At 40.6% G+C, this 27,585-nt stretch overlaps 1 protein-coding gene across 1 annotated transcript in view; it reads right to left on the minus strand.

Moving 5' to 3' along the window:
* The window catches only part of LOC132975251 (protein unc-13 homolog C), a 103,900-nt gene that overhangs the window by 59,670 nt on the left and 16,645 nt on the right, over positions 1 to 27,585 (minus strand). Inside the window, exons 3-15 of the mRNA XM_061039679.1 lie at positions 25,164 to 25,186; positions 24,664 to 24,710; positions 23,415 to 23,493; positions 20,913 to 20,918; positions 20,488 to 20,559; positions 15,662 to 15,881; positions 14,502 to 14,729; positions 10,726 to 10,867; positions 8,708 to 8,877; positions 6,516 to 6,631; positions 6,033 to 6,196; positions 1,264 to 1,420; positions 721 to 789 (exon numbers count right to left, since the gene is read on the minus strand). Coding sequence (XP_060895662.1) covers positions 721 to 789; positions 1,264 to 1,420; positions 6,033 to 6,196; positions 6,516 to 6,631; positions 8,708 to 8,877; positions 10,726 to 10,867; positions 14,502 to 14,729; positions 15,662 to 15,881; positions 20,488 to 20,559; positions 20,913 to 20,918; positions 23,415 to 23,493; positions 24,664 to 24,710; positions 25,164 to 25,186 — 1,493 coding nt within the window. The remainder of the gene's footprint in view (positions 1 to 720; positions 790 to 1,263; positions 1,421 to 6,032; positions 6,197 to 6,515; positions 6,632 to 8,707; positions 8,878 to 10,725; positions 10,868 to 14,501; positions 14,730 to 15,661; positions 15,882 to 20,487; positions 20,560 to 20,912; positions 20,919 to 23,414; positions 23,494 to 24,663; positions 24,711 to 25,163; positions 25,187 to 27,585) is intronic.

Consider the following 27,585-nt stretch of genomic DNA (forward strand, 5'->3'; position numbering starts at 1 on the left):
AGCTGTGATCATATGAACCTGTGTGGGGATGCTATAGCCTACATAGAGAAATGTGAGATTAGTCTTTGTTGTAAAACATTCCTACCTTCCCTAGTCATACAGTTTAAGTCCTCCACTCCTTCATTATCACAGCTCAAACCAGCTGAATCCATGTGTAGCCTGCCTCCATCCCAGCCATTTACCTTAGTATAGGTCTAATGTAATCAAAACTATAGAAACATGACTGTGCCACATGTGACATTATCAAATGTCATTCCCTGTAAGATATGGTCACTACATCAAAACTGACATTCACCTCATCTTTAATTTCCTATAATTATCATTACACATTTGCATCTGCATTAATGTCCATCCTTTGTGATTACACTGATTTTCATACATCAAACAAGCATTTAATAAATACAGAAATTCATTCAAGAGAGAAAATAATCAAGGTGACAAACACATTTGGTATTCACGACAAAGTGTTAATGGATTGTTGCCACAGCCAGATACAGTAAACACACAGCAGGCTGTTAACAGAGCAGTATTAACCTTGATATCCAAAGTATATCCAATCAGCAAGGTGACAGGTAGCAGTTAACAGAGTATATATTTTCAAAGAAAATAAGAAAAGTCTCCGGAGCAGGTAGGAACACATGTCCAGTGAAAATATATATCACAAAGACAAGCATGGAGATGACAGAAACAAACACAGCACATGAAGAGAGTCTCACATACCCGATATTTAGAAAGGTCGATCCTCAGTGAGTTATGCAGCTGGTCCAGTAATTTGACAAATTTCTCCCTCTGTCAGGAGGAGAATTACATAATTCAGTTTAAAGCGTCACCACACTCAAAGCATTGTGTCTAGAAATTTATGACACTGCGGGGTTGGAAGCATTGCTATATGACCTGAAGTGATTTATTTTTACTTCCTGGAAGAAAATTTAGGGATCAAGCTAGATTGCCAGACTCAGCTTACTGCTTGGATAAATAATTTGATGCCTTACAACATTAGCTTATTAAAAGTTGAATTGTAAGCACTGGCAAACTCTGAGAGTTTTTTTGATTTCGAGTGCACAAATAGTTTTGGAAAATAACTCAAAATAAGAATGATGGCACAAAGTAGTACAGTCAAGGCTCAATATAAAACTTGAAGGCAGCATTCGATGCTATGTTAGCTTGACTGGAGACTGAAAAACCCTAATTTTCACTAAGCACTATATTACAGCTGTAATATCTGTGGATGTCAGACCATAAGACAGTTAGAGGTGCACTTACCCCAAAGTTAGAGGCAGCAAATCGGTCAGATGCGGAGGCAGTGGTTGTGGTGGTGGTGGTGGTGTGGGCGAAGTAAGCGTTGATATTAGCAAGCAGGTTGCTCATCACTGCTGGCACACCAGGACACATGTATTTGGCAGACAGACAGGAAAAGTGCCTGCAGAGGAGGGGAAAAAACACTATCACTCTATGCAGCTTAAAAGAGAGCGCCATTTGGGACAAAATAAGAGTTCTTTTTCTCTACCTCGGACAAATACACATTCACATGAAAAATATAGAGCAGTAAAATTCCAATAGTTTTCAATATAAACTAAATTATAAAGTGCATGATATGTCCATATCCTGATGTACCCTTTGCTTTGCACTGCATTAACCGCAGTAAAAAAATAAAATAATAATAAAACATAAGCGAACCCCCTGTAGTACAGTAGTATTCCTTCATTATTTCACCCTTCTGGCTTCTGAGGAGAGAACATCATTTTAATGTTCCTAACAATTACTTCTGGTGGAAAAGTTAATGTCTAAGCAGTTAACAGCCCCGTTCATGTAGTAAGAAAAGTGCCTTCATGGACTATCCGTTACAAATGATGTCATTAATCACAGCTGTATAACCTATTCTGTTACTGACATAAGGTGGCACGAGAAGAAGTAATAGACGAAGCAACCGCGTTCTACAGTAAATCCTGTGGGATCCCTTAATGAGATCAAATCATCACAGCCATGGGAACAGAAAAGAGAAGTGTTTATTTAGTTGTGAACTTAAACTTGTACATTTTTTCTGCAACAAGTAGCACAGAGAAAAACACAAGCACAGGCTCTCGTCAAGGTGAGTGCTCTCCTCTGAGGTCAATACACATGTGTCGACCCAGCATCAACGGGCTCTCAATCATATGATGTGCACCATATACACACGAGGCATCTTTACCAGTTAGGAACAAAGGGAGGGACTTCCACTTTTGCAACCTTGATGTCTCCTGTTTAAATAAATCTTCAAACCTTCTCTACTGTCTCAGTGGCTTTTAACTTTGAATTAACCATAATGAAAGCGGCTCATGTCTTTGCACTTAGGATTTGCAAAGATCTTGCTCCCTCTCTTTCCCTACACACACAGCCAACCTCTGCAACAGTGCTACCCAGCAGTAATTATGTGCTGAAGCTTGGAAAGCCTGGTTTGAGCAGGAGATCTGTGCCTGACTGGGGAACATGTGCTCCTTTTAGCACCTCATAATGCTGCTTCACAGGCCATGTGGAATGCCTCCTACATCTTAAGACAGTGGTACCTTCAATGAACATCAAGACTCACTACCTCCTCCATTCGCATTCACACTGCACATAATAATAATATATTTACAATAACCTGTATGTCTAAAGCAGTAAACAATTATGTACACAGAGGCTTCTCTCTCTCAGCCTCCGGTGTGACCAATAGCTACCAAACATCTGGAGGCATTGGATGCTTTTCAGTGTAAAGATGCCTGAATGAAAGCTTAAAGAATAAGAAGGCTGTGCTTTATAAACACAGCATTTGCTTAAAGAGCCCAATTTATGCCCTTTTTGGGGTTCATATATTTAATCTATGTACCTACTAAAGTATGTTCACAATAGCTAAAGTTCGAAAAAAGTGTCTGTTTTCATGTACTGCCGCTCCATGCACCTGCTCGCTTCTGACTCTCTCTCTAAGGCTCTGAAGTGCCCACGTTCAGAGTCCCCACGTGTGCCAAGTCTGATCTGATTAGTCGGCCTGTCGGCTCTGCCATAATTGGTCAGTTGCTCAGCATGGTTCTCGGAAATGTCCCGCCTCTTTTACCATATTGGGAATGCAGCCACTGGCTCTGTCCGAGGGGAGCATAAACATTAGCACTTTAGCACTACTGTGCTACCGCAGGCTACACGTGGGCGTGCTACAGAAGTTAACGGGCGTGCAACATGAGCTGCTGGGCTTGCCACAGCGAGCCAATGGGCTTAGATCAGTGATCTCACACTGACAATGACGTCGGACTGACAAATTTTTATCGAGGAGGGCTAGAACCGAGCGTTACATGCAGCTAATGCTACAGCTAACAGGAGGACGTAGGAGAAGCCGCGTTTCCACGGACTTTGACTTTTTGCAAATAGATGTGCCTAAACATGCACAGGACACTTTGAAAACACACTAAAGAGCATATAAAACCAGAAAAAGCATAATATGGGACCTTTAATACTTAATTTGACGCACAGAGGATCCAGTCAAACACATGATACACAGATGGTTGTATATTCCATCATTTTATCAACATTACGTCGAAACAGGCAAGGTATAAACAGCAAATCAACCTCACATAAGCAAAAAAGCATGTTTGCATGTTTTTCTCTCTATTCTAGCGTGATCTTGACCCATGAGTACAGCTGCTCATTGCTGCGCACACTCTCCAGAAACAGACCCATGGAGCTGGTCGTCGGACAGAAATAAAACAGAGGTGCTGACGGAATGCAGCACTCACTAACTATGTGAAATTGGCGGTAAGAGCCTCTAGCACAGTGAATTGTTGGTCCATGCAGCAAAAATGCTGAAAAAAAAAAAAAAAAAAAAAAAAGGGCAGAGTTGTGTACTGTAATGATTACTGATTTACTCCTCCTCCTGAGTGCAGCCCCTGCACACATGCACGCAAATGTGCACACACTCACAAATAGAAACACAAACATGTTCTCATCGGGAGGCCTATTTAATTACTCTGCTTTCAGCCTCCAAATTACCAAGGAGCACTTGGGGTTAGGCGAGAAAAGAGGGTAATGCAAAGAGAGTGATGATGGCATCCGCTGAATTCCCATGGTGCTTTTAGAGCTGGGTCTCCTGAGCCAATTTTCAAGAGTAAGACTTTGCTTCTCCTTCTGTTGGCCTGCCTTGGTTTTCACTGGTGAACCAGATGCACTATGTGCAAATTCACATGTCAATTTACGATCCTAGATAGCTGGGAGCAATCCGAAAAAGATGATGGGGAACAGGGGTGGGAGGCAGGGAGTGGTGATAAGAGTGAGATGAAGAAAAACGAACACGAGGGAGGGGGTTAAGGGGGCTGTTGTGGTGGGCATGAGGGTGAGGCGGGGGGGTGTTCAAAGCTGCTGTGATTTATGCAGCCATCATGTCAGGAGTGACTGGGAGTCAAGGTGCTATGATGAGGAAAAGGAAAAGGTAGGGCCCTTTCATAAATTCCTGATGAAGCACAATAAGCACTGATATGAGAAACACCAAGCTTAAGAAAGGTTCATGCCTGAAGTATTAACTCCATCTGGGAAAGCTTGAAATGAGGCCACTTGCTTCTCCACTCATCTGCCTGGCGATCCCTCATCTGCTGTAATACACCATCATGCTAAAACAGTCTATCACCTAGCAACTCCACACCTGTTTGCAGCAGCAAAACAAAGCGCATCAACAACACTTGTGCTATGTAGGTGTTTTTGTTGTAGCAGTTCTCCTCCTTATGTGGACATGATGTTGAAGCATTGTTGAAACAGCTACATCAAGCTTTGCAGGGCTCAGCAGAGATTCAATCACACATTTTCCCTAAAAAAGGGAAAGGAAGGAGGTTCTGTGGGATACGAAGACTCGGTCAGGATCACTTGGATCAGTCAGAGAAGATGGTACGGATCAAACATGCTTAAAGCCCTGCGGAAGTCATCTCAAATTCAGGCCCAGTGTTGGTAGGAACCAGTCATCCAAAGTCCTTCTGAGGGACCCATGACTCTACTCATTTTGCCAGAGACATTAAAAGCAAACCCTTTTGTAGCATGATTATTTCACGTCGATACATTTTTTTCTACATTTCTTGCAACTCAAACTTTGATGGCAAAACAATTAACTAGTGTTGCTTACTTTTCTGGACATGAAAGCAAAAGTGTGGGCTGCGGGCTTCATTCAATTTGCCCACACAATCTGTGTGTAATTAGAATCTGATTTACTAAAGCAGCAGCTAATCACAGAGCCAGATACTGGGACTGCTCACCAAGCGAATTCTGCAACGGATGGAGAGCTTAAAAAAGGTGAACTTTTGTTGATGCAATTTGAGATTTTCAAACAAACACTCAATCTGAAATCCCCATGTGGTGATGCTCATTAACTCATTATAATACACTGAATCAAATGCAGCGTTGTGCCTCAGATTCTTTGTCTGGTGTTGAACAATAGTGAAATATAGTTAATATACAAATATCATATGACATGTACTACAAATAGTTAGAAAGGGACTTTCACTGAAGTCAGATGCATTCTTAGTAAATCTGGCTATCAATGCCCGCTGCATGAAAATCAACATCAACGTTGCATAATGTAACACAGAATTAAATGACATAGATCTGTGTTTAATGATTTCAACTTTTCAGGTGCTGCTTTTTTGCTTATGTGTATGTTTGTATGTGTGCGTGTGTGTCTAGGGCACATGTTTTGTGTTAATTTTAAATGTACCTGTGTACTGTAAAAACAGTGACAATGGCATTTATATATGGACAGGGTCACAGAAGTACAGAGAGAAACAGAGAAGAGGAAATGGGATGTTTATGTGTGTCAATGATCGATGGGACCAAGGCAGGTCAAGAGTTTTTTTTTTCCAGGAGACCAGCAACTAATCAATCAAACTAGGGGCTCGATAGTTCTCAGAGCTCTGATTCTGCTGAGGAGACATCTTTACTACTCGTCTTTAACTCTCCTTCTCTTGTCTCCTTCTCTGCTCCACTCTGTTGAATGAGACGCTGACAGATTGGGGATGTAAAAGACCATAGATCAGGGTGGTACTTACGTCATAGCCTGATAGATGGACTCCACTCCGTATCTCATGGCGAACTCGTCCACTATCTCTTGAGACACGTCGTCAAAATAGACTTTCCACGCTTCGTCCCCTTTCACCTTTGGGATCTTCACCACACCGCTGTTCTTCACCTCGGTCAGGTAGTGGAACAGATTCTATGAGTGGCACGAGAGATAAGACAGAAGCGGTTTCACTGATGGCGCACGGTGTCACAACAAGTAATAAAAAAGAGGCTCCTGTTTGAGATGTGCAGCAGCAAATGAAGACCCTTATCATAGCAGGGGGAAAAAGCTAAACATCTTTCTTTTTTTAAAACCTTGTAACTATTGATTTTCGTCCTGTTAGCTTGCTTCCCAATAAAATCACAGCAAATGTGTTTTCTTTAGTAACTGTCTTTGAAAACCTGATGGTCGACTTTCCAAAGATGATGATTGGAGTAAAGTAAAGTAATCAGGATTGCATTATCATGGTTACCTCATGTAAACAGGTGTACTGGCCATGAGGAGGAACAACGTTCTCCTCTCCTTTCATCTCCACACTGATCTTGAGCCTGATGGCACCAGATACCGCAGACTTGTCCGTCCTTTTATCTGTAACACACAACCAACCAGAATAAGTCATTACTTGAAAATAACTGAAAAGGAACTACCAATCATGAGCCTCTTGTTTTCTAACCTTCCTTAATCCAACGTAATTTTAGTATTGAAGTACATTCTTTGTTCACTTTTTTAATGTAATAATCCCTGCTGGAAAACAAACTGTTTTTCATTATGTTGGTTGATACAGTAAAGTCACTAATACTTTACACTAGTAAGACAAGCTAAAAGACGCATTACAAACTAACTATCTTGAAATGTTACTGAATTAATAATGAAAAAAGAAACAGAAGGAATGTCCCCAGTCAGTGAAAGAATGTATAATATAATACAACACACAACCTTTTGTTTCCCTCTGTGTCCTTGAACACACCATGGCAAAATGACAAACAAGAGAAATCTATGACAGCAACTTTAACACAAAACATCTATATAAAAAATAATTAATAGCATAAAATAATGTTCAATACAGCATGAATGACATCACATCTTTGCACACAACCATCCACTATTTATGATGAGAAAACATACAGTGGGCTTGGGGAAATAGAGTATGTTCTGTTTATGCAAATATTGACACACACTTTACACTGACTTTGAGTTTGTGTGGCTGAATGTGAGCATGCACTAAACAGAGACTGCTATTAAGACCGTCACTTTCCTGCCAGGCCTGAAAGCTAATGACTCCACAGCTGCTGGGGTTTGTTACAGATTTCAAATGTGCCTCTCTAAGCTGCTGTATTCAAGTCATCTCCGCTGCGTCAAATGAATGATGCTCTTCTAAACAGCATGTTGGTCAAGAGACAGACAAGTGAAAAATAATAATGTGAAAAGGCAACAGTGATGTGAACACAAAAGGCCCCGATTGAAGAGGCGCTGAAGAGGCTTAGAGAGGAGAGCAGCTGGAGGGGTGGACACCCACACCAGCAAAGGCCTGTTTAAACATTCATTGTGAACATTTAAAAAGGCACAGAGCAGCAGCAGTGGTCAGGGGTCACTATTACCACAAATTGCCTCCTTTTAGCTGGAGAGGCAAACAAAGACAGCACCCGCCAGTCATAACACTACAACAGAAGTGGATGCTATCATTATGCTGACATTCACACTTCATCCCCATCTACAAAAAACGTGTTGTATAGGAAAAGCAACAGTAAAATACCCTACATTCACAGCTACAGAACCCAAACTGAACCAAAGGTTTTAGTTGCATCCTGCTACGGAGACAGTTGTGTTGATCTTTACATACTTTACAACTTTGGTACATATCAAACACCATACAGAACACATACCAAATAGAGCAAGAGTAAGTCAATCTACCAATTTGATCCATCCTTTTCAAGCAGAATGCATTCCTTTGTTCCAGTTTCTTGAATATGGTCATTGTAGAGGCGGAGATTTAAGCGTTACAGCCCCACTATCCAGCACTTAAAGTTGGTATCAAAAGCTTTGTCTGATTTGTTGTTCCCTGTTTTATATTGCTGATTTTATTCAAAGTTTGCTCATGTACATCTGTACAGACCACCTTAAACATTTGTCATTTTTTTTGTGGTTTCCTAGAACTCAGGTATTATATCTTCTTCTGACAACCAACATCAGATCAATATGTCTTGCTAGATCAAATCCAGTAAACATCTGGATAAGTACCCAAATATCTGCAACCATGATTTAAGTAAATTGATACATCCAATATATGAAATTAGGATCTTCAGTGCTGCCTTAATGTTCCTACATTCCATGACATTCTTGCTTATTTACTCATGTATAACCAGTTGGTCATTCACTTGAGCAACAGCCCTTAAACCTGTTGATTCTCTGTACAAAAGCAAAATCATATAGCCACCTGCAGTATTGTTATATGTGTGTCTTTGTCAACTAATGTACAGTTTATGTTGTTGTTCGGTTTCTGCTTGTTGTTGTGCTGCCTGTGTTTTGTGAGGTTCTATGTACGTTTGTATTTGTGCGGATTATTTCCATGATTTTGTTCATGAATGTGTACTGTCCGCATTATGAATAAAAAATCAATTAATTAATATCCAGTATCAAGGCTCCAAGATTGAATGCCCATCTTACCTAGATTGTACCAAACGTCCATCTCTCCACTTAGAGTGCGAACCTCGATGATGGTCTGGCCCAGGAAATCATCTGATTCACGCTTGAAATGCTGCTTCACCCGTGACTTGATGTCATCATCTTCGTCCCACACACGCACCTTGATGCGGTCAGTGGCGTTGTGACATTCACTGCAATTTGGAAGATGATTATGCCAAGTCAGAAACAATCACAACACGGACAACAACAGCAACAGCATATTCAGTGACAGCTCATCAGGTTACTCAGTGGAGCAGAATGAAAACAAAATGAACGATTCAAGCATAAAAACTAGTTCAGACACACATGCTCCCTGACTTTTCTATGCAACATATGGAGGACATTTCTCGCCTTGATCCGAATGAGAGAATGTTTGTATTAGAGTGCACACATGGGTGTGTATGAGTTACTGCGCATGCCTAGCATGTGTATGAGAAGAGAAGGGGTCTCTGCCTCTACCTTTACTCTGTGTATATATATTATTACCTCCCTCTTTGATGCATACTAAAATCATCAGGGAAGAGCTGAATGTTCCACAAGAATGGCTGTGAAGCAGCATTCCTGACGAGGATTATTTATTTGTGAAAGCTTAATGTCCATCTCTTTGGTTCCTCTTTGCATCAGTGCAGCTGACAGACGTTTCACAATAATGACTCTGCTAAATAGAACAGAGGTGGCCAAAGCACTCAGCTTCAGATGGGGTCAGACTGTTCGGCTCTGGAATTAAAACCGACAGATTACATTTTGTTCTAATGACATCTTGGGTGCGACAGCCAGAGAAACACTATCAGCAGTATTTTTTTAACTAATCCCTGTGCGGGGGAAGCACTAGCTGCTGCTGCTGCACTAGACTGGGATTTTACTCTCTGCCAAGCACACAGTAATGTATCGCTCTATTAATCTACATCCCGGTAGTAATGGGAAAGAGTTTTCTTACAGCCACCACCGGAGTCTCATTACAGGTGTGGAGACTTGTTTGTAAATGGCATAGGAGAGACACACACAAACACAGAGGGCCCTATTTTGACAGCGTAAAGAGCACTGTCTAAAGCGCAAGGGACAAAGTGATTTGGGGTGAATGAATACATTTTGATAGTTTTGACAGCAAAATCTGAGGTGCAGAGCCAAGCGCAGTGCGTGTGAAGAGGTTGAATCAAGCCGTTGATTACATAGGTGTGTTTTGGGTGTAACATGAATCAAACCAATCAGAGTGTCATCTCTCAGTCCTTTTTAAGAGCCAGGTGGGCCTGCAGACTGGTGCTTTGATATTAACACAGCAGATTTCAGTCTTTATTCTTAAATAGACTAACTCGGCCGGCAGGCTTATTTAACTTTTCTCCTTCCATTGTGCCACTGAACACACACGACACTATGCAATATGTTGATTTTATATTTCAGACTGAAGTTATATTTTGCTAAATGATTCAACATCAGACACTTATACCAAGACATCCGCACGAGTCACAAAAGCGTATCCTCATTAATTATTAATATCTCCAGACCAGTTTGTTAACTTATGCTCTGTGAGCTCAACATCAAATAAAGGTAGGCTGTAAACATGTATTGACTTATTTTCTCAACAGGAATCCATGGCTACATTCTCTAATGCGTGCATAATGGACATTGGACAGTGTGTATGAATAGCTGTGGGCTATATTATCAGTGGCACTAATAGTTATTAATAAGATTCATTATAAATCCAACTTTCGGTTTCATGACATGTGTGAGTGTGTGTGCTTCTGTGTGCTTCTGCGTGTATTAGACAGAACGTGCACCGACGAGAGCTTGGAAACAAACAGACAGAGTCTCTGCAGTGCAGCTGGTGTGATATACCGGTAGGTCGTAACTCATGGTAATACCATGATGGTATTCCCCAAGCTACTAAGATTTCTTTTTTTTACTTATTTACTAATGCCTTGAGATTCCCTGTAACAGATGGCTCCTAATCTCAATAGAGATTATCTGGTCTGATAGAGGTCAAATTAATAGAGAGCACTCACAAGAAAAACTTCTCATCCCAGATGGGGTTGAGGTTGCCGAAGATGGTCTTCGTCCTGCGCTTGGTCTTGCCCACCTGGACGGTGACGTAAGGGTCGCTGGAGCCAGTTTTATCCTTGGCCTGTAATCCTTGTGCACTCATGACTGAAGACAAGATAGGGTTGGAGAAGATTGAAAATTCATGAAAGTATTACAAGTTACATATTTCAACATGTCAAGGCTTTGAAAGCCTTTTAAAAGAGGCTGGTTAGTATTATTTATCAGAGTAACTATAATTTAATTCATTTATAGTGGCGTTGAATTGCAGAAGTGATGAAGTGACGATAAGCACCGTCCTGGTGCGGCAAGGTTTTACAGAAGATCTCAATCCCAGTCATGATTATTCCTCTATATATATCTACTTCAGCTCTTGCTACCATAATATCTGGATGAAATATTTGGTTATCTGGTTTGAACATAAGAATAAAGGCCTTGTAACTTCCTCCACTGCCTTCAACAACTCTCTGAACATGCCCTAAGCGAAGGCTGAGACCAGCTCTTTGGGTCATCGACAGCAGCCACGGTTTATCCGTTTCCTATATTCAAAGTGTTAAGAATATCTATGATTTATTTATTCCTATAGGAAATTTCCACCCCTGTGTTTCTGCCCCCCACTTCAACATGTCTATGCTGAGCTAAGCGTTGGCTTAAAAGAGAGAGATCCTTGATTCAGAACCTCACTTCCTCACACAGAGGAAGGTGCAGAAGAGAGACAGTAGTATTTCACAGCACCATAAAAGGGAAACGGACACTGGGGCATTAAATATGCATAAGTGACAGTCTAAATAATTCAGGGTACATATATATCCCTCAGCTCAATGCTGAGAGGAGTTGGTGGGCAGGATATGGAGGTTTTAAGAGCCATGGCCTGCTTGCTACAGGACTGCTCAAAACCAAATGTCACTATGTAAAAAAATACAAGTCCTGAACAGCAGTATACAAGTAAAGAGGGGTGGTATTCCTGTCCCCAAATCTTTCATTGTCAGAATAAAGGGAAAGAAGGGGTCCACTGCTGACCACTTCTTCTGTCAATTAACAGGCTCTTTAAGTTCATTAGAGGAAGACTGTCAAAACACATGAACCAGTGTGCAAACAAGTATCTGCTGTATCCCCTTTCTATGACAACTAGCCGTTTGCCCTGACTTTTAGCTTGCCTATGTTTTAAGACGCCCCTTACCTGAAAAATACACTTGATTATGAATTACCAAATTGCTAGATTGGCATGTCTTGCCGTTCACGAATCACTAAATACTGGCCTTGGGACCAGACAAATCTCCAAGCTCATGTTTTATTTGCTGATGCAGAAGCATATACAGTAGCCCCCCTTCTTTCAGACTGATTTCCATCTGACTTAATTCAAGGCGGGCCAATCAGAAGTTATAATCTAATATGGTTTAAGCACCATTCATGAAATTTTCTTGAAGCATGAAAATGGTTTCCCATTGTGTGGAACATTACCGGTAACTAAACTTTCAGTAAACAAACTGAATGGTGTGCTTACGTAATAAATGATGAGTGCTGGTTACCAAAGAACGTCATGCCAAAACTCTGCATAGCATCGCTACTTCATCACATATCTGAAGAGGACCTGAGCGGTGAATGTAAGGATAGCAAAATAAACGTACACAATATTATAACTGACTGTGAAGTACAAAGGGGCATATGCAGAAACATAAACCTATGAAGTGTGGCTGTGCAATAAAGAATGGACACTGACAAAGGAGACTACGTGTTTTACCATTCAATACACTGACCTCTGGGGGGAGTAGTCAAGGCAAGGTGGTTATGGATTATACCATTAACAGTAATTTTATATGCTTTTCTCAATACATGGTTTTGTGATGATAATAAAATCAGTGTGTTTGGAGGTACAATACCCAAATTGATGTTTGACAAAGATCTTCAAATGAGCTGTTTGTCAGATCAAGGTTCAGGCTCACAGCCAGACCTGACATTAACCAGAATCAGAATATCTCATGGTCACGTCGGAGTGCTAAATGTCGATACCAGCCAGCGTTTGTCTAAAAAGTGGTGAATAAATAACATCTCAATAAGTACGTTTTTAAATAGGACGTTCAATAAGCCCTTGGGAAATCGACAGAGACATCTCTGGGTCTTTCTGCATCACTCTCTCTCATTCTTTCTTTTTTTTTTCTTTTTTTCTTTTTACACATTTTATTCTTCCTTCTCCTCTCCCTCTCCTACAGTCCTATTTCTTGTTATTCCAATACTTTAACTCTCCCTCTCTGTTTGCCTCCCTCACTCTCTGTTTCTATTTCACCCTGGTGTATTGACAGTGTGAGAAATGCAAGGTGAGCAATAAATGAGCTGGGTCTGGCACAGTTGCAACAGAGATGGATTAGAGACTAAAGCAGAGGTTACATAGCTCACTTTCTGACCTTCCTTCTACCAGTCAACAAAAAAAAATATCATAAACCCAAGTGAGTATGTTGTGGAATGTTCCATGAATATGACAATGAATAAGAGAAGAGCCTTATTAAGGCCCAATTTCTAGATTTAGAGATTTCAGAAATAGGGAAACACAACAGAGGTTGTGTAATCCAGAATGTGTTGAAAATAGCAGACAAAAATGATTTTAATACAAATGCGTTGGTTCAGTTTTTTTCTCTTCTCTATAAGGGATGATATCTGCAAAGAAAGTATACATAGCCCGATTCATTTTTCCTTTAAAGACGGAGTTTTAGATTACACATAACCATTTTAAAAGTCAGAGAGTGGCCCAAAGTGCCCCCAAGAAGAGCAAAAAATATGCATTGTGCAAGGGTAACATTCATCCTCAATGTGCTGTGAAGTGCTGTACTGTCAAAAATGCACTCAGGGGCATGACATTTTGATTGGCGTCTCAGAGAGCGCTTTCAACTGTTGGAGATTCATTTCCACAGTACATTGTACGTAGTAGAACACCAGTGTGCTCCAAAAAGACAACGATATCTGTCACCTGCAGCAATTATTCTCAACTAGTCATCACTGCCTTTTTATTACTCCCCTCCACAGATGTTTTATTACTGAGTTGCAACCTAATAACTTCTCCAACAGCTTAACTTGTCCACTTTTTTCATTAGAGCTACAGATCATAAGCAGGACTGAGGGACTTTTAACACTTCACATTATTAAATACATGGCATTGTCGGAAAGCTAAAGTCAAGATAGCAGAGGACTGTCTAAGTATTGTGTCCTGATTTCAAAGTCAATAGGATGAGGAACAATGTCGCACCATTATTTTCCACAATAAAATGATTCAATATTAACCAGTTCTGTCAACAATCTAACCAAATGACCAAATCAATTGATATTCCTTTTTCTAATTAAATGTGCATTACTGTTTAAATTCAGTGTCAGAGGGTAATGACCGAGATCTGGAGGTTAATTAGAAGTGAATACTCATTTGAATAACAATGTTTGTGCCATGAGATGAGCATGACTTGTAATGGCAGCTTTGATGATTTGGTGTTGGAGGACTGAGTAATGGGGTTATAGGTCACGGTCCAAAGGTCAGTGGTTACGTGCAGCTGTATCAGGTGTCAGTTAAAAAGCATTGATCAATATTCAGTTGATGAATGTGAATGTGCAAATGAAAAGCTTATAACATCCAACATTTGTGTACAAAATGATTCATAGTTTAAATTTCAGTACATGTTTTGGCATCCTTCTCATCCTGCTTTAGCCTTCTACACTCATATTTTTAACTATCCAATATCGTGTGAAGAACCAAGCTCACCTGTGATGCTGATTTTGGCAGACCACTTGGAGGTCCCATCCAGCACAGCCTGCTTGGCTGTCTTCAGATGGGTGTTGAATTCTTCTTTGGAGACTTGGAACATCTCCTGGATCACCTCGAACACTTCAGGACAGTTTTTCTCCCTTATCTTCATGCGCTCTTTCATAGCCATGATGATATTTTGAGTCTTGTCCTCTGCCCCATGCTTGGAGCTCTTCTCTACTGCCCCTGAAACAAGACAATAGTGTTTAGACTGAAAAAAGTTCATTTAAAAAAAGGAATTAAAGAGCCGTGGTTTCAGAAATGTTATACTCTTTGACAAATAACTGCAGTAAATGTAATGTCTTTTCTCTCAGTCATTATAAAAATATACACTGTATAAAAATATCCACCAACCTATCAACCCACTATGACTGTCGGTATGAGCATGTGTATGATCATGTGGTAAATGAGGAATCACAAACTCATGTACTAATTGAGTTGTGTATGTGTCCGTTACTTATGAGCATGTGTGTCTATGAGACAAAAGAGGCTACGTGACGGTTGATTAGCTGTATCTGATCTGAGGATCACATATCTAGAGTTTGTTCATGAGTTCAGATTGAGGCTCGATAAAGATGAATCACAGTTTGAACTATAAAAAATCGTTATGCTCGTATAAAAGGGTTATAAAACACTGAGTTTTACAATAGCTGTGGTGTAGATAATCCACTTAGACTGTGTAAGGATTGCCTTGAGGATCATCCTGTAGCCTGCAGATCACATTGTTCCTACTGAATCAGTCTACTGTATGAAACACCAAAGTGGCTGATTGAAAGAAGTGATAGCAGACTGTAATGAGCATTTGACTGAGCAAGCAGTATGAAGGCAACATGTCCCATATAGGAATGAGTGAAAGGGGATATGTTACATCTCTAAAATAAATCCTGTTAACAGTATTCATGAATATCTCAGGGTTCTGCACTATCATTGCTCACACTTTCTATGGCAAACCACATCTGCAGATTTAACAATTTTTTAAAATGTATTTTTTCAGAATGTATTTTAAACAAAGGACTGACACATTAACTGACACATTAACTGACACATTTGTGAACATATATCCACAGACTTAGGCATAGGCAAATGAACATTAAACACATATCAAAATGCTTTCTTACTTTGTAAACAATCTGCATTGAGCAGGTCCTGGCACTTCTCGTGGCATTTGACACCGCACTCGGAGCAGCGCATGCCCTGACGGGCGATGCCCCACAGCAGCCCCTCGCACTCATGGCAGTAAGTGGGAGCAGTCGCCGTCCACACCTCAAAGTTATGGGGTGTTGTGGATGAAATCGGGTAGATCAAGGCCTGCAGAGTCTTCTTGAAGACGTGCAGTTTCTGAGAAGACAGAGGAGGCTTTTAGAAAGTGAAGGAAATAATACTGTTTGAAGACAATACTTGAAAAAAAAATACGAGTCTGTGAACAACAGAAGTGCGGATGATGTTGTTAAACTGTTGTGGTGCTAGGTGGTCATGAAAACAAGATTTAATAACAACTTCAAAAGTTAATAAAAAACTCAGCACCTGCTGAGGGACCACAATAGCCCGATACCATAACATAAAGTTTTAGTCAAAGTTTAAAAGTTGAACAGAAATGGCTTCAGAGGGCCTAATATAATTGATCTGCAGTCTGCGTCAGATGAAATATACAGCACACTTGCATTACTGCATTACAGCAATTATATAAGTTTGTTTAACTGCAGTTAACATTCATCAGTCCAGCAGCATTCTTTAGCTTCAACCATTTATATGACTAACACTATTTATGTGAATTTGTTAGAGGTTTATTGATCCTTTTTTTTTGTTTACCTAGTCATCGATAGAGAGGTCAGCCACATGAATGTAAATCACCTTTATATCTTATCTCCTTTAGATTAACAGCACCTCTAGCCTACATGCTTTATTCAAATTGAGGGGTTTACTGAATACAGCTCCTCCAGACCAAATACTAAAGTCTGCTTCAGGCATGTCTAGACTGATTGCTGTGTAACAGAAGCCTCTTCAAATTGAATGCTTTACTGCAGCGGCCCTGCCATCCACAAGGACCGGAAAACGGGCCGTGACTTGCCAATTCTTGAAGGCAGAATCAATGGACGCTGTAAATAAGGTTTTTAAAAGTGAGCATTATCCAGATTGAGAGAGAGCGAGCCAGCGAGAGAGAAAGTGACAGAGAAAGAGAAAGAGATGTATTGTGGTTAAATAAATCTTCAAGAGGTACTTGCTCTCCACTTCCACTGCGCTCCCCTCCTCACCCATTCTCCTCCACCCCTCCTTCTGCTCTCAGCCCCCTGCGTGTTGACAATGTGCTTTAACACCTGAACAGTAGCCCTGCAATTTCCCACAAAGACTGCTGTACTGCTCAGTGTAACACAGACAGACACATCCTCTGAGGCACACACATACACCAGCAGAGATGATTAAATGACACCAGATGACAGGACCATAACATTGTGATACTCTGCTGATGCAACACAGAGGCTGCTGAACCCTGGAGGACCTTTAATGAAACACAGAGGGAGACAGGGAGATTTCCCGTTTAATCTAAGAGCAATGAGATGAGGCAGATGTCAGAGATTTATCTACAACTTACACAGAAACTAGAGCAATGCCTGTTCCTCTCCAAATGTAATACTGAAGCATCCAAAACTAGAGATGCACCGATTACAATTTCTAAGGCTAATTCAGATTTTTTTTTTTTTTTAAGGTCGGACTGTAACTGTTAACTAAAAGAATCTTCAATACTTCACCTGGTTACATGACCATCTCTCATTCTCATGTCGATTCAAACCTGCTTCACTCTCTTCAGCTGCATTCTCCCAAACTCCTGAAGGAATTATGAATTACTGAACATATAAGAACAAGTGTTGACTATTTCATCAGGCTACTGCTTGCATGCTCTGACCTGTCTGCCTCTCTCTTTCTCACTACCCTAGTGAATGTCATTTGCGGCTACAAAGAGCTTTTATTTTGTTTTGATGTATTTTGATAGGTCTCATGGCAGGTCTATTGTTTTAATCAGACACTGACACAATGAGATTTTATCGTTTCGAACCAAGAATACTAGGGGACTACTCATTAAACAATATATTTAACTACTGCACTCTCACAGTCCTGGGGGGCAAGAGAGAGAAAGGTGTGTGTGTGTGTGGGGGGGGGGGGGGGGGGGGGGGGGAGTGCCCACATAACTATGGAGGAGAAGAAACAGAAATTGGTGGTGGTACTTTTGGGCAAGAGGAGCAAGTGCCAGGAAACAGTCTTTGTTTATCCCCCCAGCAGGTCAACGCTTTGTTGCCTCTGCTGGTGGGCACCTCTCATTGACACTGTTAACTTGCATGTGTGTCACTGTGTGCATGGCATGAGACCTGAGGCCTGTGTGTTTAAATCTGAGACTGCCACAGCAAACCAAAACTGTCTGAAGTGGATGAGTGAGCCAAAATTTCTATCAGCATGAATAAATCTGAGTACTCTCAGTCTCTTAGTTTTGGATGATTAACCTCTATGTCTTGGGCCTCAGCTAACTTAATGTTTTAAATGGTGCTGAACACCTTATTTGTTTCAAGATTTATTTTTGACAAGTGTTTCTCTGAATGTATAATTTGTAATATTTTACTCTTCATCTTACATTTTCACCGACGCTGTCGTCCCTCCTTGTCTCTCCTAACTCTCAGTCCTGACACTGCATGTCACACTGTGCAGCAGATGTGGGAAGGGAGCTAGAAGTGTGAGGCTCATGTGTTAGACTGGGAGGTAACCCTGGTAATTTGTGCAAGGCACTTGCTAGCATTGATTGACAGCTGCAGCCCCCCATCTGAGAGCAACATGATGGAGAAGAATCTAATCTTCCCTCCTCCTTTCTCCACTCCCTTCCAATTTCTCCACCTATTGTCCTTGTCAACTACCTGACTGACACTGCAATCCCTATCATCCTGCTCCAGACTTCTACACCTCTAACCTTTAGCTTTAACTACTGAACCATTTCAGTCCTAACAAGGAATGCATTTTTACAAACGTCATGACCTTAGTTTAAAGCGAGACAATTGCTCGCATTTCAACCAAAATTTGCAGAGAATAACAAAAATATCCTAAATGTATTGGTTGAAATCATTTTAGTGCACTTTGCTGCAAAAAACCTGCTTGATGGTACAGGAGCTGACCTAAACCAGCCGACACATCGTATTTTCAGGTACTCCATGACCCAAGTCAGATCGTGACTCCCTACTCCTGTGGTCCCTTTTTTCTTTAGCTCACAGCAGGTAAAGCAGTGCCCATGGTTTATGTTGACAGTCACTGTTAAAAGGCTCGGGTGCTTAAATCACATGCAGCTCAGAACATTGAGGTGACACACGTGTTGTTAGCCGGGCCCACACACAATGTTCCTTTCTGCTCTAAAAAGCAGGTGCATGGAAAACATGACGCAGAAAGAGAATATCAAGAGAATTATATATACGTCAGCAAGTGAGATGCTTCAGTCACATCAAAGAGGTAGTCGATTTATGTGTCGGAGAAAAAAGGAAGGAGTGGCAGCAGAGGTGAGACAAAAACAAGGATGGAATAAGCACTCTTTATAGGTTTAAACATCTCTTCAGGGAGCAGCGGGCTGGTTGTTCAACATTCTGCTAGGTAAGTGACATCGGGGCTCATGTTGGGAAGTCGGGCTAAGCTTTGATCTTCTTGAGATCGGGCCTTTCTTCCTCTTCCTTTTCACTTAACTACTCTACACTCTTACACAGCATATGGTCGTTTACAAAGTATTCTTGCAGTCCTCACAGTAAGGCACTCTCCTGAACTTAATGCAGCAGATAAAACTCTGACATCTGCTCGTCCTACTTAGAAAGACCGCACAATCTGCAGCTTTGCTCGGATCTCAGCTCCTCTATACAACCAATTATTCAAGTCTTCCATGTTCCTTCATCTCACAGTACTGGATAATTATTCCTAAAGTTCAACGCCTTCCTTTCCACTTTCGTGCAATCCCCAAATTTCCCCAAGAATCCACTCCCTCTAACAAACGATTATCACACTGCATCTATCACGTCATTGCTTCATCAAGGACACGAGTTGTTTATCCCTAAAGGCCTTTTAATCAACCCCATGGCAACAAATCAGCAATCAAGACCATGTCACTTAAGGGCAAATGGGCATGTGCACCATAAGGAACAAGACAAGTGTGTGAAAAAAGATAATTGATGCAAACATGACACGTCTTTTGTTTGAATGAAATATGTGTGCATAAAGTGCAAATTCAAATCCAGTCATTTCTAAGGCTGTGGTAGCTCCTTTGCACATCAGCGGATATGATATTGTCTGCGTGTTTGTCTTGCTGAGAACTGGCCTTCTTGAGCTGTGTGCCTCATGTAACACTGCCTTCCCTCTGGGAGGAAAGAATTGCAATCAATTAATGCAGAGAGAGCTTTGGAGGTCAACAGAAAAGTGTCTCAGACCATCAACTCAGACTTCCTGCCCTTTCTCCAAAGCTCAGTCTTCCTTGATGCAAAGATTCTATTATTCATTGTAGGACATTGTCAGAATGAAATGATGGGGCTTTTCTTGTATGTTTATTTTCTGAACCTTTCCAAATTATTTAACAGAAGGGGCACAGCAGAGAGAGTGAGTATATCTGGCTACATTGACCATTTCAATATGTATTACAGACAGACAGACAGACAGCTGATGTACATCTAAGGGGCCAGTTTCTAACGCAATTTGTCTCATTTTAATTTCTGGAACCCTGGTCAAATGATCCTGGGCCCTGAAGTACAACGGCCGCAGCATAGAGCATAGCTTTATAAGTCAGTCTAAGCTCCCTGCTCTCCAAACACCGCCCTAGAAAATAATGAGAACATGGACACAGCATCTCATGTCCCACAACTCATTATACACTACGACTTCACAATAAACAGGCAATGATTTTCAATGCAGGCTTTGCAGACATGTTAGTACTCACCAGGTCCTCATTGTTCAGGGTGGACCGGTTCACCAGAGCGAACGAGAGGCCTGCCTTTCGAGCAGTGAGGGTCTGAGAGAAGAAGAGGAAAGTAAAAAAAAGATGATGTAAAGAGATTAATCCACCGACCCGTTTTATCTATCTGCAGTTTTTAGTCAGCGTCGAAATGGATTTACAAAGAGTGGCACGTAAAATTCACATCTACTGTATGTAGCGTTAAACAGATTGTGGAAAGGAACAAGCCAAAGCATAGACATGAATAACCTGCATTACTCCACTTGCAAAGAGACATTAGCTAAACAGAAATAAAGAAAGATCAAAACAAAAACACAACTGCTTAGTCTGTGTGATGGATGTGTCTAAAGACAAAGGGTTCATTTGTTGCTCTTAACTCGTGCACAAGCGTAGACAGAGAGTAAGCTTACCAAAGCCTGTTATTCCAAGGAGGTCATGAATAGAGGATGAAAGAAATAAAGTGATTGAATTAGACAGAGTGGGAGGGAGAATGCTGAAAGCACAAACAGCAGAGGAATTGTGTTTATTATCCAGACTGAGCGCATAGGTGTCTCAACTGCCATGCAGGACTGCTGGTTTAGGCATAAAGCTCTAGAAAGATTCGACTATTCATCAGGAGAGATTATACAGCCGTTGCATGATTCTTTATCCACTCATGCATTAGAAGTTGCTAAACTGCAGTCATGCTTGGCATTTATATTCAGTTCTCTGTTGGATGAAGCTTTGATCATATTTTCTGCTGTCTGCTCTGCACATTAGTTTAACACGAACAGAAACACAAGACGCACACACACACACACACACACACACACACTCACGTAAGGGTGAAGCCAGCTGTACTGCACAACACCAACTCTCCCTCAGAAACAAGGAATACACACACACACACACACACACACACACACACACACACACTGAAAACACAAACGCACGTAGCTGCTCAGACATTTACAAACATACTGAAACATTAAACAGAACACACCCACGTAAAGCACTCTTACAAACACATACAGATAACATATATACGCACGGACACACACAGTTATGTTTAATAGCTGTTACATTAATATCCATAGAGTTTGGGTGACCAGAGATTGATAAACACTTATCCCAGACGGGAGGAGATTACGTAACAAAGGAATGCAGACATGGACAGCTGACAATATTGGATCAGTCTTTACCACCACCCTTTTGTCTGTACAGCCCAGCTATGGTAAAGATCCATGGAAGCCATGGAAGATGTAGGAGGGAACGAGACCTCTACATGAACTGTGAGTGTTGATGTAAGTGTATCAACATGCACCGGCACTGCTGAGGTTGCTACAGGCAATACAATACAACCCTGTGTCCTGATAACGTCTAATCAGCTACAATATAGCATTCAATGCTTTGTTGAGCCATTTTCAACTTTCGTATTTTGTAGTTTGTTTTTGCATCCCACCATACTATGGGGGGAACCCTGCTGTCCTTTTCAATTAAGCGCTGTTGCTGCCCTGAAGCAATCACACAGCAAATGGGGGACATTGACAAAGGAGAGGCATGAGAGGGTACCAATTATTTTTGCTGACTACTGACTTCATCCCACGTGTAAAAGACTTGTTCAGTGTCACTTTTACATGATTTAAAAGCCTCAAACTATTAAATCAGAAGTCAATGAAGTCTCTCGTATATATTTTTGGGTTGAGTTGTCAAAATTTCGGTTTAAATACAAATTTTTGTGACACCTGCCGAGCAACAAAAAAAAGGAAGACAAAATGGCCAAGCATCGGCGAGGCTGAAATCTGACAACTCACTGAAAAATATCACCCATAGCTGTTATGGGTCCTATATGTAGGAATGGCAAATATACACCCAAAATCCAAAAAAATAAAATTACAAATAAAAAACGACAACCCATACTTACCAAGACATTGTTGGTTATTAATTTCATGAGAGATATGGACAAATACAGCATCAACTCATGTTGTTCACTGTGATATAAACATTCATCACCATCTATGTGCATTAAATCAAGCTACGTTATCATATTATTTAAAAAAATTATATAAATCTTTAAAGAGTAAAATATTTATGTATTTAACAGGTTGCTTTTAAGTTACTGAATGCAAGAGCTTTGATTGTTTAAATATTTTTGACTAAAAGTACATGAGGATGAGACATACATAAACAAGACAGACAAAGACTGTGCAGCACATATTGGACAAACAGTTATAAACAGACATGAATACGACTGGCATCACCACAGCCTGTTGTCTTTCACAGAGACTGATCATATGGCTCGGTGCTAAAGTGGACTCTAGTGCAACGGGCCTCTCTGTGGGATATGTTACGACACATAATGTTGCAATAAAAAACAAACGGTGGAGCATCACTGTGATGCAATGTCTTAAACGCCCCCTCTAGGCTAATTAATCAAGCCATAGAGTAATGGCTAAGGCTACATTTAGCTATCCCGAATGGTAATGTTCTACCGTAAAAGAGTTTCAAGTGGTCCCTTTCATCATCAATCAACTCCTTACTGGCTTGTTTTTATCACGACAAAAGTTGTATGCAAATTTTTCTTCATGCAGTTTTATCTATGAAACCACACTGCTGGTCTACATGTGTGATGAGATATACTGTGCTGGTACCAACCTGTAATTGAGATCATAAATCCACTGTAAGTTATGTCTTAGTAAACATTATTGTTTGAGAGACATCCACTAAAAGAACATTGAGGCTATTGTCAGTCTCAGGATGGTATAAAATGATCTGAAAAACACACATTTTACAATATTTCCAATAAAGTTATAATTGTTTTTCAGAAAGTCATTCCCACGCGGAGCAGGAATCCACCAGTGTGTTATAATGTGGGGTCAGTCTAACACATCTGACATAAATCAAACATAACCTTGTTGAGGCAGATGACTCACCAGGTCCCGGACAAGAGGCACTGTCCTCTTGCGGCGTAAATCTGGCATACTGTCAATACCATAAAGAATACTGCCAGCCCTGGAGAAGCAGACAGATTTAAGGTGTATTAATATCATAATAATGCCATGCTGGGGGAGACATTACTATTGTCAAAGAGGAGGGCCTTGATTTATATAGCCGGAAAACATAATGGATCATGCCTCCTGCCTAACCTGTCTCACCCCTCCCTCTTTTCTTCACATGGTGCTGACCACCTGCGCTGAAGCTCCATGTAATCCCTCTCAGCCCCCGCTGGTCCCATTGACTCCCCTCTTCCATGTTGTCTACACTTTAATAGAGCGTTGGTGCAGTAAAGCCTTTTATTGATAAATATTATAGCTATCACTGAATATATATAACATACTTTGTTATAAATATTTCGCTGCCCACTGCAGCAAAAAACATGAAAACAGCTGACTCCATGTCTCTAAACTCTCTTAGATGAGTTTCTCTCAGTCTCAGTACAACACTTCAGATCCACTTTTTCTTGCTCTCTCTAGCCTACAAGTCCCCTGTGCAACACTCTACAGCCCCCTCACTGCACTCCCACCAGTCTTACTCCTTTCCCAAGAGGCTCTCAGTGACATCACCTCAGCTGTCACTCAGCCTCTCTAATGACCTCGACATGACATCAAGGCTCCAGTGCTTCCACACAGATAAAGGTCCTCAAGCTTTTCTGTCAGCCCTCTCAGCGACATCAGTGGTATGACCCTAAAGACACACAACGTGACGAGCTGTGCTGGCCCTTGCCTTACCCTCGTGGCCCCTAGTTCTGGCTGCATTTATGTGCAGCGCATGCAGCAGATGGCTGCACAGTCGCGGCCTGTGCATGAGTGATGGAGGCTTAATATTATCTTCTTTTTTTTTTTTTTTTACACTTACGATGTCCCATGGCAACAGTTGGCTGAATATACAGTATATCTCTTATATGGACATTTTATCATTATTGTTCCTACACATTTATGAATAAAGTTATTAATCAGGCATGTGAAGCCTAGAGGATAAGTTCCTTCCATCAGGCACTTTTAGATTCTACAACTTATCACAAAAGAGAGATTATGATACTTTAATTAGTGCTGCATGCCAAAGAATCAGCATGTCTGCTACATTCCTGCTTCATGTGTCTGGGCATGGGAGTACAAAACAGTAGAGCAGCTCTGATTTGTGTAATTGTCAACTGATCAGATCAGAAAGTGAGCCACCACTCACCCTCCAGACTGCAAGCCGAGCAGTTTGGGATCCAAAATACTGCGAGGCTGCCAAGAGAAGAAACACACAATGTAAAACAAGACAAAGAGGGTAATTGCACACAAATAAAAGCAAGGCAAAAAGCAGTCAAAATAAAATAAAAAAATATACAGTATTAACAAATCAACTTATTAAAACAGTACATCTGGAGGTCAATTGAGGATATGATAAATGATAAGAGAGGAGGAGAAGGGAGGGAAGCACCACAGGCAAAAGACCAAATTATTCCACATCAATGTAATTGGTGAGCTCAAGACTCAGTTTGCCGCTCTCGGAGCTTCAGGCCAGATTTGCTTATTGTGTAACGCTCCCTCCTCACTAACCAAAATGTCCAGTTTGAAAAACAAATCAGTTTCTTAAAAGAGAAAATGCCACAACACACAAGATATGGTTACAAAACAAACACATGCAAAGGATTCACAAATGACCACATGTCTAATGATAATCAATGATTATTAAACCTGTGTATCCAAAGCACTGCTGTCTGAAAGGAGAAAATGACAGGAAGGTGGACAGTTAGAAAAAAGCGGCTCACTGGAAAATACACATGCTTATTAAGGACACTTTTCTACCACAACTACCTGATGACACAATTCTGTAATGCTAAACAATTTATGCAGAAACATAGACAGAGTCAACATGTGCCTCAGGGGAAGAGGCAATCATATAAAGCCATATAAAAAGCTGTTATATAACGTGAGGCTCCCAGCTGAAGGTTGAAATGTGAACAGCATTCTGTGCACATAGTATATTCTAAATCAATGCAGCATGAGTTGAAAAATTAGGCCTTTGATGGATTATATTACCTGAGTTCACACTCATAGCTATGGAGGTATGGCACATTAGGCAAGCATAAGCAGTGGGTATCATATTGCCATTTTAAAGACGAACTGCAAGAGGGCAAGCCCTTTAAATAAACCAGACTGCAGAGGTGTAATTACTATGCTATTGATCCATGGGTGATGAATGGCAACATAATCATGATCTAATGTGCAACAAACAGAAAACAGCTGTTCACAAGAGAAAGATCAAATTGCCCCTCTAATCAAAACGACACAACTTTGTATGTTGTTGACGTGCATTTACTGCATCACTTACAGAGCATACGGTATTCTCAAATTAGACTTCTTTTTTGCAAGTATCTCTTCAACATTGTTTTGTCTCTAAACTTATACACTGACAAAAGAAATTAAGTATAATCTATTATTTACTGATAACCAATAATGTCCCAGCATTTTAGGAACATAACACAAGAGTATTATAACAAAAGTGCTGCATGCACTGCAAGTTTTTAAAAGTAGTGCAAATATGTTCATGATGACAGTCCTCACAAAGCCAACATTCATTTAAAAAACTCAACATGCATCATAGTCTTCATAAAAAAATCAAGGATTTATACAATTCATGATAAATGATTTTTTTTTATAAAGTCTTCTTTCTCTCATACAATGATGACAAAAATGTCACTCGATGATGTCACAGCAAAAGCTGTAAACAAACACGCAGAGACAGAGCACTCAGAAGAGTTAAGCTGAAGGCAGGTACCATGGACAGCGCTCAGCAAAGGTCTTTTCAGCACAGCTACACAAGCTAGTGCCATATCAACTACTAGTAAGTCTGCAGCTAGATAAATTAAGACCAAAAACATAGTCCAAAGTGTGATAAACCTGTGGAGCAAACTGTTAATGATAGATGGGAAAATGTGTGTGTGTGTGTGTGTGTGTGTGTGTGTGTGTGTGTGTGTGTGTGTGTGTGTGTGTGCGTGTGTGTGTGTTGTGGGCAAAGTATCGAGGCATCAAGAGCCACTATAAACCCTGTATTTCATTGTCAACGCACACGGCCACACGTCATGCAGATCAGAGCTCACTGGAGCAGAAAAGCCTGCACATGATAGTAGCAGTAGATATATCGTATAACTAGGACTGGCTCATTCCCCACCACAACGGAACATGTGTTGCTATGTGGATATATAGAGAGGCACACATTAACATGCAATAAATACACTATTGTGGCTCTATGTATATAGAAGAAGGCTCTCTATACCCCAAATCAGTGTTTACGGACTTCAACAAGATCCTGGCTTTGACTATTTTTTAACACTGTTCACAGCAGCAAAGTAGGTCATGATAACAGCCAAACGCTGTGAGTGTGTAAAGCGCATGAAGATATTTCCACAGAGATCAGGAAAAACAGAGCAAATCAAGATAATGAAGAAGAGCACAGCCCGTGACAGCAAATCAAAATCTCTATCCTTAGACTGAAGGTTCAAGTGTGGATGCTAGAGAGACCTCAGGAGTTTGAACAAATCATCAAAGTATAGCACGTGGTTGTCTGCATTTTGGTTAACAATTACAGCCTTAAACCCCAAGTCAGTTCTGTGGAAGTTAGTATTAAATAAATGGGATCCAAATAGCCAATTCTAAGATAATATCTAAGACAATATTGCTTGTATTTAAGCTTGCGTAAATACATACTTTGTTCGACCATGTTAGTCCATAAAATGTACACAAATTTAATTTTTCTCTTGAATATATCATAAATGATTCCCCATATTTTGGCTAAATTGCCCTCACCAGTGTTGCATCTCCTTATTTTAACCCTTTGGAGAACAGTAATGTAAGATTATTATATCCAAAGTGTTCACATCACATTTTATTTTACTGTAACATGGGCTTATAGCTTTGAGTACTTAGTAACAACGTTAATCACTTCATTTCACTTGTAGTGCTATGAGAAGTTTGAGCTATCTTTAACTACATTTATTCTAAAGAACAGGTTAGGATTGGAGTCTCTGACTGTTCCTGGACAAATCTGTGACATGGGGTTAATGCTGACATGATACAGGTTCGACATGTCGTGTAGCTCCCTGGATTAAAGTGCCAG

This window comes from Labrus mixtus, chromosome 1, assembly GCF_963584025.1.
Source record: "Labrus mixtus chromosome 1, fLabMix1.1, whole genome shotgun sequence".
Classification (NCBI taxonomy): Eukaryota; Metazoa; Chordata; class Actinopteri; order Labriformes; family Labridae; genus Labrus; species Labrus mixtus.